General features: G+C 31.8%; 5 protein-coding genes across 5 annotated transcripts; 3 read left to right on the top strand and 2 right to left on the bottom strand.

Annotated features, from left to right (window-relative positions):
- Positions 1-1,042: 1,042 nt before the first annotated feature.
- OCT59_010959 (uncharacterized protein) lies at positions 1,043-2,824 on the top strand (the record flags this gene model as incomplete). The annotated part of the gene is made up of 7 exons (XM_066136206.1): positions 1,043-1,178; positions 1,272-1,365; positions 1,471-1,582; positions 1,670-1,789; positions 1,894-2,092; positions 2,195-2,466; positions 2,546-2,824. 7 exons carry the CDS (start codon positions 1,043-1,045, stop codon positions 2,717-2,719), a joined length of 1,107 nt encoding a protein of 368 aa, XP_066000856.1. The 3' UTR covers positions 2,720-2,824.
- Positions 2,825-3,010: 186 nt separating this feature from the next.
- OCT59_010958 (uncharacterized protein) lies at positions 3,011-4,579 on the top strand (the record flags this gene model as incomplete). The annotated part of the gene is made up of 5 exons (XM_066136205.1): positions 3,011-3,078; positions 3,146-3,397; positions 3,475-3,585; positions 3,659-4,397; positions 4,475-4,579. The coding sequence occupies exons 2-5, from the start codon at positions 3,282-3,284 to the stop codon at positions 4,577-4,579; spliced, it is 1,071 nt and encodes a 356-aa protein (XP_066000855.1). The 5' UTR covers positions 3,011-3,078; positions 3,146-3,281.
- OCT59_010957 (uncharacterized protein) lies at positions 4,575-7,977 on the bottom strand. The gene is made up of 13 exons (XM_066136204.1): positions 7,794-7,977; positions 7,436-7,600; positions 7,238-7,370; positions 6,998-7,157; positions 6,844-6,913; positions 6,562-6,761; positions 6,358-6,499; positions 6,107-6,283; positions 5,949-6,034; positions 5,727-5,884; positions 5,404-5,651; positions 5,102-5,322; positions 4,575-5,030 (listed from the first exon to the last, which is right to left on the bottom strand). The coding sequence occupies exons 1-13, from the start codon at positions 7,924-7,926 to the stop codon at positions 4,758-4,760; spliced, it is 2,166 nt and encodes a 721-aa protein (XP_066000854.1). The 5' UTR covers positions 7,927-7,977; the 3' UTR covers positions 4,575-4,757.
- Positions 7,978-8,247: 270 nt separating this feature from the next.
- On the top strand, positions 8,248-11,511 carry OCT59_010956 (DEAH-box ATP-dependent RNA helicase prp43). The gene is made up of 10 exons (XM_066136203.1): positions 8,248-8,718; positions 8,783-9,107; positions 9,183-9,278; positions 9,342-10,011; positions 10,088-10,279; positions 10,359-10,481; positions 10,558-10,805; positions 10,875-10,993; positions 11,066-11,300; positions 11,416-11,511. Exons 1-9 carry the CDS (start codon positions 8,255-8,257, stop codon positions 11,289-11,291), a joined length of 2,463 nt encoding a protein of 820 aa, XP_066000853.1. The 5' UTR covers positions 8,248-8,254; the 3' UTR covers positions 11,292-11,300; positions 11,416-11,511.
- On the bottom strand, positions 11,344-12,185 carry OCT59_010955 (uncharacterized protein; the record flags this gene model as incomplete). The annotated part of the gene is made up of 5 exons (XM_066136202.1): positions 11,344-11,417; positions 11,596-11,655; positions 11,755-11,823; positions 11,969-12,048; positions 12,133-12,185. 5 exons carry the CDS (start codon positions 12,183-12,185, stop codon positions 11,344-11,346), a joined length of 336 nt encoding a protein of 111 aa, XP_066000852.1.
- Between the last annotated feature and the right edge of the window lie 15 nt (positions 12,186-12,200).

Genomic DNA, 12,200 nt, shown 5'->3' with positions numbered 1-12,200 from the left:
CTCCCGTTAAATCTTTTATAATCTCACCACGAATGTTTGTTAAACTTTCCCATACAGTTTCTCCAAAATTAAATCTATCCTTCCTATCCGGAACAAATTGACCATTTTTCAGATGCTTATATTCAGTTGCACAAAAATGTCGATCCATAAATTTCTCGCTTTTCGAGTCGAACATGCTCCATCCGACTTCCAAGATGCAAGAGTGATCTCGTTCATAGCTTTCAACATCCACTGCTACGAAAAAGTATTTTTTTGTCTTGACCATATTTTGTGCTTTTTCCCATTGTTCTTTCATCTTACGGAGTTTACTATCCGCTTTACTTTGTTTATTAAATTTTTTAATTTCTTTATTGATTTTATTGAAAGCTTGTGATGAATCAATAAAAGTAGATTTAACCTTTTTATAAGTGACATTCTGAAATTTTGGTATCATTGAAAGTTTCGAGGAAGTAAAATTTTCTAATTCTGTATGAAGAGATTTTACAGAGTCCTCAGATAATAGCAAAACTTGGTAATCCTCATTATTTTTACTTTCTATACCTTAAAAATATATATTTATAAAATTAATGAAATAACGTTACATAAAACATTAAAATTCTGCAAGTACAAACAGCCTTGTATAATTATAGTCACTTACCAAGGAAGAACTCCAATGTCGGGTGGTTAGCAAAAAAGTGGGAAGCATTAAAAAATTGTTCAATGTTTGCATTTTTATTACCTTTCCAATGTTTTACAACAAGGTGATATTGATACAATTGGACTTCTGACATATTATGTCAAGAAAAGAAATATTAACTTCGCGTAGGTTAAATAAAGTAAATTTTTGACAGAATTTTTCACAATGATCACGTAAATATATATAAATATAAAGCATTATCAGCCCGTGCCTCAAGTGGCGCTTCACCCATGTTAAATCTGTATCACATCGTCATGCAAGATAGATGTTATACAAAAATTATGTAATAATGAAGATTCGCGTCATAATCACAACTTCAGTAATCACATTTTTAAACAATTTTCTCTCCGCGTTTATACTACAAAGATGTCTGATGCAGGTCAATGGTGCTTAATCGAATCGGATCCAGTAAGAAATTTGGTTACTTATTTATTTGAAGCAAAATTTCTAGTTAAATTAAAATCGCTAACAATTGATTTGAACTATTCTTCTTTTTATAAGGGTATTTTTTCTCTTTCGCCCATTTCCACTTTATTTCCTATACTCTTTTCAAGCACTTTCAAATTTGATATTTAATAACGCTTTCAATTTATAGGTGTATTCACTGAATTAATTAGAGCCTTTAATGTACAAGGGACACAAGTCGAAGAGGTCTGGAGCTTAGACGATCAAACGTTAGAAGAATTAAAGTATGTTTATTATACACACGTTTTACCTCGATAGTTTATTAATTTTGTAAGTACTATTATATTAAAATTTTTGTCCGAATTTCACTTATTCTAAACAATTGTAAGACCAGTTTATGGTTTAATTTTTCTTTTCAAGTGGCAAGGCGGTAATGACAGTTCTAGGTTACATCCAGAAGCAGATCTTAGTGTTGATGAAAATGTATACTTTGCAAAACAAGTAATATTCTTGATACGATTATATCCAACTTGATTTATCATATATTCCATTTTTTTTATTTAAAGAAAATAAAATTGTTTTTTACAGGTTATTAATAATGCATGTGCTACTCAAGCCATTTTGTCTATTTTATTGAATTGTCCTACGATTGATTTAGGTGCCGAATTAGATAATTTTAAAGATTTCACTAGATTATTTGATCCGTATGTAAGTCAATTTTAGTTTTGTATTATGTTGTTATTTATTTATTTTATTTATTTATTTTTATTAAGAGTACTTGCTTATTGATTTTTGTTTAAATTTCTTTATAGGATAAAGGCTTAGCAATTACCAATAGTGAACTTATTCGGGGTGTACATAATAGCTTTGCTCGTTCCGATCCGTTCTTTTTGGACCAAACTGACCAATCTTCGTCTGAAAAGGAAGATATTTTCCATTTTATCTCGTATGTTCCTGTTCAAGGGGCTTTATATGAGTTAGATGGTTTAAGTAATGGACCAGTGAATTTGGGTAAAAATTCAGTTTTTTTTCCTTTTTCTTTTTTTTTTGATAAGCTATTTTGATAAATTTGTTGGTTGGTTTGTTTTTAATTTTATTTATTCATTAAATCAGGTCCGTGTACAGGAGACAATTGGTTAGAAAAAGTCCGTCCTGTTATACAGGAACGAATGTCTCGTTATACATCTGCAGAAATTCGATTTAATTTATTAGCACTTATCAAGAATCGTGAAGACGTGTATCGAACGCGAATTGGGGAAATTGATGAACGAATGCGTCATGCAAGTAATACTAATAATTCAAGTGAATTAATGCAATTAAGTGAAGAAAGGGATCAATTATTACAAAGGATTGAAATGGAAAAAGTTAAATTTAAAAGATACGAGGTAAAAGATAATTTGATGCTTTTTTTTCTCTCAATCGCTTAAATTTATTCTTTATTTAAATTGCTTTTTCTAATTTTAGCGCGAGAATTCATTACGCAAACATAACTTCATTCAATTTATATATAATATTATTCGGATTCTAGCAGAACGTGGTGAATTACAAGCTCGTATTGAATACGCCCGAAAAGAGATGTCAAAAAGAATCAAAGATCGCGCAGAAAAGAAGAAGGGTGAATCTGGCAGTAAAAATTAAATACAATTCTGAAAGTTTAGGCATTTAACATAATTCTTGTCTGAATTATATAGTTGTGTAATTAAAAAGTTATTTAATAAAGTGACATTAAACAAAGTGACATAAAATTTGATGAAGTATCAAGCTTATGAAGTAGTTGCAAACTTGTCAAAGCGCTGTTTATCATAAAATCAGAACTAACCGAAAATTATGATTAGCCGCCTTTAAAAAAGCGATTTTAATGGTTACACGTGATTGATTATCAAACCGAAGATTTAAAAATTTGAATTGATCCACATTTTAGCCAATTTCAAGCATGGAGGTAGAAAAATTGTATTCAACATTGAATCGAATTTTAGACACACACGAAATGTAAATAAGTAGGTTACTACTACTTTCTTGTTTAATCTTTTTGTTAAAATTTTTTTGCTTCTATAATTAATTTAGACTCGAAATAGGATTATTACCATACCAAAGTATACAAACAAATAATGAATATTATCCCTTTCTCCTTATTGAATCGAATCTTGGAATACCTCTAAAATATGTTGATAAAATATATAAATATGCTCATGGAATATTTATGAACGTTCGTGGTGATGGTAAAGTCAAGCCTAGTGAAACTGTTAAATTGTTAAAAGATTCAACTAGATGTATGGTAATTATAAATGCTGACTGTTATTCAGCTCTTAATACAAGGTATCTTGCAATTTCTCATTTTTTACTGTCAGTAAACAAAAATTTGTAATAACAATTTTTTAAAATTTAATAAAAAGAAAAAAATTAATTATAGATAATCACATTGATCCAACAAGAGAATTGAAATTTATTGATTTATTATTTACTTTTCCTAAACATACCAAACATTCAACAATTTGGTTTCACAGGTGATTATAAGTTATAACATAGGTCGATTCTTTAATTACACTTTACTGAAATAAAATCCTGTATTTTAAATAGAAAATGGATAATTTTAAGAATTCAACAACACTTTTCTTCTAATGATATTTCACAATGGCAATACGAAATCAACATAACTCGTCGTGTAGCAGAATTATACCCCAAAAATTATTATGCTTGGACGTATAGACATTGGATTTTATTAAACATAAAAACTGATTCGGTACAATCTAAGTCATTTTTTGTCGATGAATTAAAGATTATGAAAATCTGGGTTCAAACAAATATCTCCGATTATTCTGGATTTCAACATTTACAAAGGTGTTTAATTAGAATAGGTCAATATTATGATAATTCTTTTAGTGATTTTTATGGTATATCAAGAAGAGATATACTAAATAAAATCAATATTAATACTCAATTACAAAACCGAGACTTAAAAAAAAATAGTCGTTCAGATTCAATTGTGTCTCTTTGGTATAAAGAAATACAATTTACAAAGGATCTTATTCTAAGATATCCTGGTCATGAATCATTATGGTATCATTTAAGATTTTTATCATTTGGTTGGATATGGTTGAAGTTGTCAGGCTATTTGAATAATTCAATAGAATATAGTTTTAATGAAATAGACGAAAACAATAATTCTATTAATTCTATTACAAAAAAATGGCCAGAACTGGAAAATGAATTAGAATTCTCTCGTTATTGTATTAATCTGGTAAATCAAGAAAGATCTGAAAGAATGGTTATTCAAAAACAGAACGCATTGGCTTTTGAATTATGGATTTCTGAATTGGTAAATAATTTTATGTTTATTTTCAATCTTTACAAATTTATTTGGTTTATTGATTTTTCTGTGGCTTTTCTATCCAGAATGACAGAAGAAAAAAAGATATTAAGGATTTGATTTCGAAGCTAGCTGATATTTCTATTGATTCAAATTATTATATTGTTCAAAATAAAAAATATAGTTCATAGTCAAGATATTACTAATTTATTATAGTCAAGAATATAAATTATAATTTATTGTATATGTAATTTAGATTATCATAAATTCCTAGTTTATTGAACCTTGACCCAAATTTTACATATAAGAAAATATTGGTAATTAAAAGAATTTGCATCCTATGACAATTATTATGGTTGAACAAAATATTTATTTCTTTCCTCGATCTTTAATAGCCAATCCAATAATATCTCCGTCTTCCATATTATAATGAGCTAATGAAAGCTGATTTTTCATTACTGCGCCTCCAATTGTAAGTTTCTGTCTGCCTGCAGGGAAGTTTAGTTGTGAGGCGATCCTATCCTTTACGGTGGATACGAATGTAGTAAGCGGTAAATTGTCTAAAACGATAGTTTGACCGTGGCAATTCCACTCGGGTTTTTCAGGAATTGTTGGACATTGAACTTGCACATTAATTGGGCCCTAATGATAATGAAAATATTTACATTATATTGAATATTATATTCATTGCTAAATTTATACAATAACGTTACCTGATGCGATTCTATCCATTCCTCTACAGATACAAGACTTCCTCCTGCCAAAGCATCCATTTTCTGTCGTTTCAACATTGCTGGTAATTCCGCTTCATCGTCTACAGCTCGACCGATTTTAGATGGAGGTGGAGGTGGTGTTGGAGGCGCTGGCGGTGCTAGTGAAGATTGTCCCATCGCCAATGGTGTTGGAGGTAAAGGAGGAGCTGGTGTTGACATAGCTAAAGATGAGTTAGGTCTATGAATTTGTTGTGGAATAGTTGTAAAAGCTTGAGAGGATTGCTGTGAAATTATATTTGTACCTTGTGTTGTTAAAGGTGAAATATAACCAGGAAGTTGATGGGCAAATGGTGCAGAAGAAGGTACATAACCAGGGTATGGAGCAGGTGGAGGACCTGGTGGTATTCCCGGAGCTGAATGAGTCGGATACCCAGAATAAATAGGTGGTTGTTGAATCGAAGATGAATGTTGCATTCCTTGTTGATGTGGATGTTGGTAACGCTGATCTTGCGCTTGAGGAATTTTTGGTCCAATTTTAGAATCACTATCACTAAAATGCAAAAAGAGAAAAATATAAACATATAAACAGTAATTGTAAAATCTTTCATGTGAGAATTTAAATCACCTTGTCAAGCCTTTGCTTCTATGAATTGCAGCGATTTGTTCATCGATGGAAACACCGGCAGCTGCACGCTGAGTAGCCATATTGATTGATGCCGTGTGACCATCCCATACGACTTTTTCCTTTTCGATCCGTTTTTTCTTTTCTTCCTCCTCACCAATCTATTTAAATAATTATTGTTAAACACAAAAAAAAGAACCTTAAATCATGACTAAAAAATCATACTTTTCGCCCAATTTCGGTTTCTTCAGTGCCAAAAATGTCAGATCGGTAACCAGAAAATGCCTTGAGATTCTTTGCAACGTCGGTACCTAAAATGAAAATTTTACAATAAACATTATTTTAAGATTAAAATAGAAGCTATATAGAAAAAAACAACGAACCTTCTTGCAATAAATTTGATTCTTTCTTTTTTAATTCTGCCGCCAACTTTTGTTCTCTCCATTTTGGATCTAATAGTTCAATGCGAACGTGATCATCCATTTCATCAACGGGTATAACCTGTTTACATCTAGGACAAATTACTGTTGGTCTGTCAACAGTTGATTTAGGAGCATACGCTAAAATATAAATAAATTAAGTTAGCAATTAAAAAACAAAATTAAATAATATTATAAATTACAAAGAGACATACCTTTTGGAGTATAATCTTTAACAATTTTCATTGGTGCCGAAGTGTCCGGAGGTTTGATTTCCACTACTACCGGAGTTGATTCTTGCTCTTGGTCTCCATTTTCTCCTTCCTCGTCTTCTTCCATATCTACATCATCATCCATCTAAGTAATATATAGGTATTAGAATAAAAATTAACGATTTTAATCATCTATTCAGTACAAACCTCCATATCAATTTCGCCAACTTTCTCATCTGGCTGAGATTCTACTAAATTAACCGAAGCCATCTTCTTCTGAGCAAGAGTCATATTTTCCAATTCCATAATACTCATTGGTGGCGGAAGATCAATAGTCTCATCAGCTTCTGTAAATTCTACGGTTTCCACTATAACAAAGTCATGCCAATCTATTGAAGCATACGCAACTACAAGAAACATAAATGTAAGTTAATTCATTTTTTCTAACAATTCAGTGTAAGAATTGAGTAAAATTCAATAAGTTCTTACTTCTCTCTTGATCTTCCTTTTCCTCGGCCTTTTTTCTTTCTTCCTCCTGATAAGCGGCATATTCAACTCGCTGCATTACACGGTCAAGAATTTGATATTTGTTATTCACATTATTTCTTAATTTCTCATTCAAATTCTTTGGCGGAATTAATACTTTTGTGTACTGTTCCACTAGTTTTGTAAAGTAATTAAATAAACTATGATTTGGCCGTAAAAAATCAAATTGATAATTTCGCTGTTCGCGTTGCGAAAGAGCTGTCATAAATTGTCTACCGTTACGTGCTACGAATTGAGCTGTTAATTTCAAAATGTCTCTTGAAAAAAGTTTCAAATGTTAGTTTTTAAGGAGTATATAGAAGATATTAAATGTTAAAAGAGAAAGGTTGTAACATACAGATCTTGTGCTGAAATAGCAGGCATGTCAGTCATAAATTCAAAAGCAGGTGGCTCTTTTGGTGGAGCTCTTGGCAGTGGAGCAACATCTTTGACTTCTTGTACAACCTCTTTTGCTTCAACTTTTTTAGGGGCTATAATTACAAAATATAATTAATTGATTCTTCTTTATAAGAAAATGATAATATAAAATAAATACCTTTCCCTTCTTTTGTCTCGGCAATTTTGTATTGATAGTACGCATGATATGGATCATTAGGGTTCAAAAAACTAAACTTTGCATTATGTTTTTCATTCTCTCGAATACGTTCTTCAAATTGAACACCGTTTCTTGCGACAAAGACTGCGGTTTTATCAACGATATCTAAAAATTGATAATGGTTAAGGACAAGCAAAATACAATGAACAGATCAGAATGAATATTTATTATGCTTTAGAGATCAGCACCTTGTTAGGCTGGCAAATTGTTGAAATTGCCTATTTGGATGCTGAATTGGTTAAGAGATCTTAAGTTCAAGAGTAAAAATGTATAATAAAATTTATATATAATAGGATACTTCTTATGTCCGGTGGTGGATATATAATTCCAACCAATGGTTTAGATGATTCATCAATAATTCCATTTCCTGTCTCCGATATTGCAACTGATTCTAAGTTCAGCGAAGTTTCGGGCTGTAACACAGCAACCATTTGTTTTTTTTTTATTCAAAGAACGCGTAAAAAAACTAAATTTGAATTTAATCGTAATTGTTGAGAATAGATCTGACAAAATTCCACTTTCACCATATATTTATTTATCAAAAAAATCTCTCGGCCGCATCACGTGAAATCACGTGATGCAGATTAAGGGATAGGATTAGGTAAGGGGATTAATTCTTTTCTTATTCGTCACAACCTAATATATTGTATGTAACCGGCAAAATAAATCCGGCCACCGGGTTGTTTAATTAATCACATGATTCAGTATTTGGAATCATATAAAGGTTAAATGTTCGACGATTTGTGACCATTGGAAATCATGGACGATAAAAACTTCCATGCTGTTGAGGTCACCGATCAGAGAATGGATAACAAAAAGCGCAATGCAGAAAGTGCTGTTGAGGTCACTGATCAAAGAAACAACGAAACAGATCAAACTAATAGCACGCACGAGCACTTAAATAAACGGCAAAGAATTGGAGAAACACCTATAGAGGAAAACCCTTACTTGGCACATTTAAATAAACCTGCCCGTTTAAATCAAGCAAACAGTGCACTTGATGGTTTTATTCCGGGGAAAACAACTGCTACTCAAGCCCGAAGAGCAGAAGAAGGAATTTATAATCCTTTTAATAGTAAAAAATTTAGTCAAAAATATCGTGACATTTTAGCAATTCGTCGTAAATTGCCCGTGCACGCACAAAGACAAGAGTTTCTAGATCTGGTTCATAGCAGCCAATTTGTGGTTTTCGTTGGTGAAACCGGATCTGGAAAAACGACACAGTAAGATATTTTTTTATTTTTTTAAATTATTTATTTTATATTAATTAATATTTTCTTTATTTAGAATTCCACAATTTCTCTGTTATGATGTTCTTCCTCACTTAAAGAAAAAACAAATTGCCTGTACTCAGCCCCGCCGAGTTGCTGCCATGTCAGTTGCTCAACGTGTCTCCGACGAAATGGATGTAAAACTTGGCGAGGAAGTCGGATACAACATACGTTTTGAAGATTGCTCCAGTCCAAAGACTATATTGAAGTATTTAACTGATGGTATGCTTCTTCGCGAAGCTATGAATGATCCTAAATTAGAAAAATATTCTGCAATTATTCTCGATGAAGCTCATGAACGTACCTTGGCAACGGACATCCTTATGGGATTAATGAAACAGGTTAGTGTTAAATAGTCATTAAGTGGGAATCATTCTAAGTGGGAATCATTCATTCAATTCTACCGTTACTTTTAGATCGCTAAAGTCCGTCCGGATTTGAAAGTAATTGTGATGAGTGCTACACTTGACGCAGAAAAATTTCAAAAATATTTTAATGATGCGCCGGTTCTGGTATGTAAATTTTTTTCATTTGTCGGTTTGAAAGTAAAACTTAACTTTTTCATGTTCTTGCAGACCGTTCCTGGGCGAACTTTCCCGGTTGAGATTTTTTATACTCCAGAACCTGAACGTGATTATCTAGAAGCCGCTATTCGGACTGTGATGCAGATTCATGCGTGCGAAGATCCCGGAGATATTTTATTATTTCTAACAGGAGAAGAAGAAATCGAAGGTGCATGTCAAAAAATTAAAGTAGAATCTGAAGAATTATTGAGTCAAACGGAATTAGGACCTTTGAAGATTCTTCCTTTGTATTCTTCCTTGCCTCCCCCGCAACAGCAACGTATTTTTGAAGATGCACCACCACCACGCACTAAAGATGGAAAGCCTGGTCGTAAAGTTATCGTTTCTACGAACATTGCTGAAACGTCCTTGACTATCGATGGTATAGTCTATGTTGTTGATCCCGGATTTAGTAAGCAAAAGGTATACAATCCTCGTATTCGTGTTGAATCATTGCTAGTTAGCCCAATTAGCAAAGCTTCTGCTCAACAAAGGGCTGGTCGTGCTGGGCGTACTCGTGCTGGGAAATGCTTCCGTCTGTATACTGAAAGAGCATTTCTTAAAGAATTACAAGAACAAACACATCCTGAAATTTTAAGAAGCAATTTGGGTAGTGTTGTTCTTCAATTGAAAAAGCTTGGTATAGACGATCTCGTGCATTTTGATTTCATGGACCCTCCGGGTAATTATAAAAATATATGCGATCATCCTTTTTTTAAAAAATGAATATTATTCAATGTTAATTATTTATTTAATAGCTCCAGAAACATTAATGCGTGCCCTTGAACTTTTAAATTATCTCGGAGCTCTTGATGACGAAGGTAATTTAACTGGTGACGGCCATTTGATGGCCGAGTTCCCACTTGATCCGCAATTATCCAAAATGTTGATAGAAAGTCCAAAGTATAGATGCTCTAACGAGATTTTATCCATAGCTGCTTTATTATCAGGTAAGATCAGTAGTTATTTTATTGCTTTAATTTATATTTATGATGCACTAATTTATTATATAATTTTTTTGATGAACAGTTCCAAATATATTTGTGCGACCTAACGATATGAAAAAACAAGCTGAAGAAGCAAAGGCGAAATTCGCACATGATGAGGGTGATCATTTAACGTTGTTGAATGTTTACCATGCTTATAAATCTGGTAACTTTTCTTTTTTTGCTTTTTTCTAGATTATTTTAAAGAGATCATTACATTTATTATTCTTAATTTTTATTAGAATCAAGAGATAGGGACGCAGACTGGTGTTACGATAATTTCTTAAGTATTAGATCATTGAAGTCAGCCGATAATGTCCGCCAGCAGCTTAAACGCATAATGGAACGATGTGACGAGGAACTGGTCAGTACTCCGTTCACGGACGGTAACTACTATATTAACATACGGAAAGCTTTGACAGCAGGATTCTTTATGCAAGTAGCACATTTGGAGAAATCGGGCCATTATCTGACATGTAAAGACAATCAGGTACTTTAAATTCCTTTATCATACGAATATTTTTCAATTTAATTATTAAATTTTATAAATGCATTGTAGATAGTCCAACTCCATCCTTCATCATCTCTTAAACATCAACCCGAATGGGTTTTATATAATGAGTTTGTTCTAACAACCAAGAATTATATTCGCACTGTGACAGAAGTTAAAGCCGAATGGTAAGAATAATTCGTGATTCATTTTGATTTGCTTTATAATGGACACAAATAATTATTTTTAAATCTCTTTAGGCTTTTGGATATAGCTCCTGTTTATTATGATCTCAAAAACTTTCCTAATTGTGAAGGAAAACGTGTATTGGAGAAGATTTTGATGCGTAAATCTTCTAAGAGACCTGTAGTGGCTGCCAGATCTGTAATAGGTACCATGAAAGCAGATAGGGATAACGATCAATCTAAGAAACCAGTAGTAGCTGCCATGAAAGCAAATAGGAATAGCGATCCAAGCAGAAAGTAACCATATAAGGTAACCCGTTTATAAATGTATTATTATATTGTTCTTTAGTTAATTATTGTGTTGTGTATTTACTTGTTGCTAAACTAACAATGCTGCTTCCCGTCCAATGAAATAAATATGATAGAACTGATATTATATATTTAGTAAAATATATTTGATAAATAACTCATCATTTAAATTGATAGATAAGAATTTAATTAATAAATATAGGTTATATCGGAAGACCTCGCAGAGTTCAAATCGTTTTAGCGTTAGTGGAAAATTTCACAAGACAATAGTTAAATATTGTAAGTATGATACTTACAGAGTGTCTTAATGGTTCGTGTAACAGTCCTGTTTGTTATCATCATTTTGGGGAAAGCTGCTATTATAATGTGTTTGGTAAATATCCATGTTAATTATTTGCAAAGGTTATTTCTGCTTAGAAATGAATATTATTATTTTTAAGTTCAGCTTATTTAACTTGTTGATATGAGTTGGTAGTCTAGAAATAACATTTGCTTTATTATATAGTTTAATAAATCTGATAGATCTATTTTTTAATTAAATCTGTAAAATAATTAAAATAATTACAAAAATTTTATAATCAGAATCTACATTCTGTATAAACGCAAGTAATTACCTATTCATAAATTAAACTTTAATTCTCCTTTTAAATAAGCACCACAGAGTTTTACCGTTCTCGCGAGGATTATCTCGTTCATAAAAATAATATGATAAAGAGCCTGCAAATACTGAAAGAACAAAATCGCCACGACTAATTAAAGGAATAATTTGGTTAAATCCTTTAAAATAAAAGGATTAAATAACTTAGGTAACTTAAATTGAAATATTGAAATACCGGGATATCAAATATTGATAGCGTGCTAAAGGAGGAGCTGGTATAGAAGGCATTGTGAGAGAAATGAG

Source organism: Rhizophagus irregularis, chromosome 19 (genome assembly GCF_026210795.1).
Source record: "Rhizophagus irregularis chromosome 19, complete sequence".
In the NCBI taxonomy this organism is placed as follows: Eukaryota; Fungi; Glomeromycota; class Glomeromycetes; order Glomerales; family Glomeraceae; genus Rhizophagus; species Rhizophagus irregularis.
Note: the sequence above shows the minus strand (reverse complement) of the source record. Positions and strands in the feature narration are given on the sequence as shown.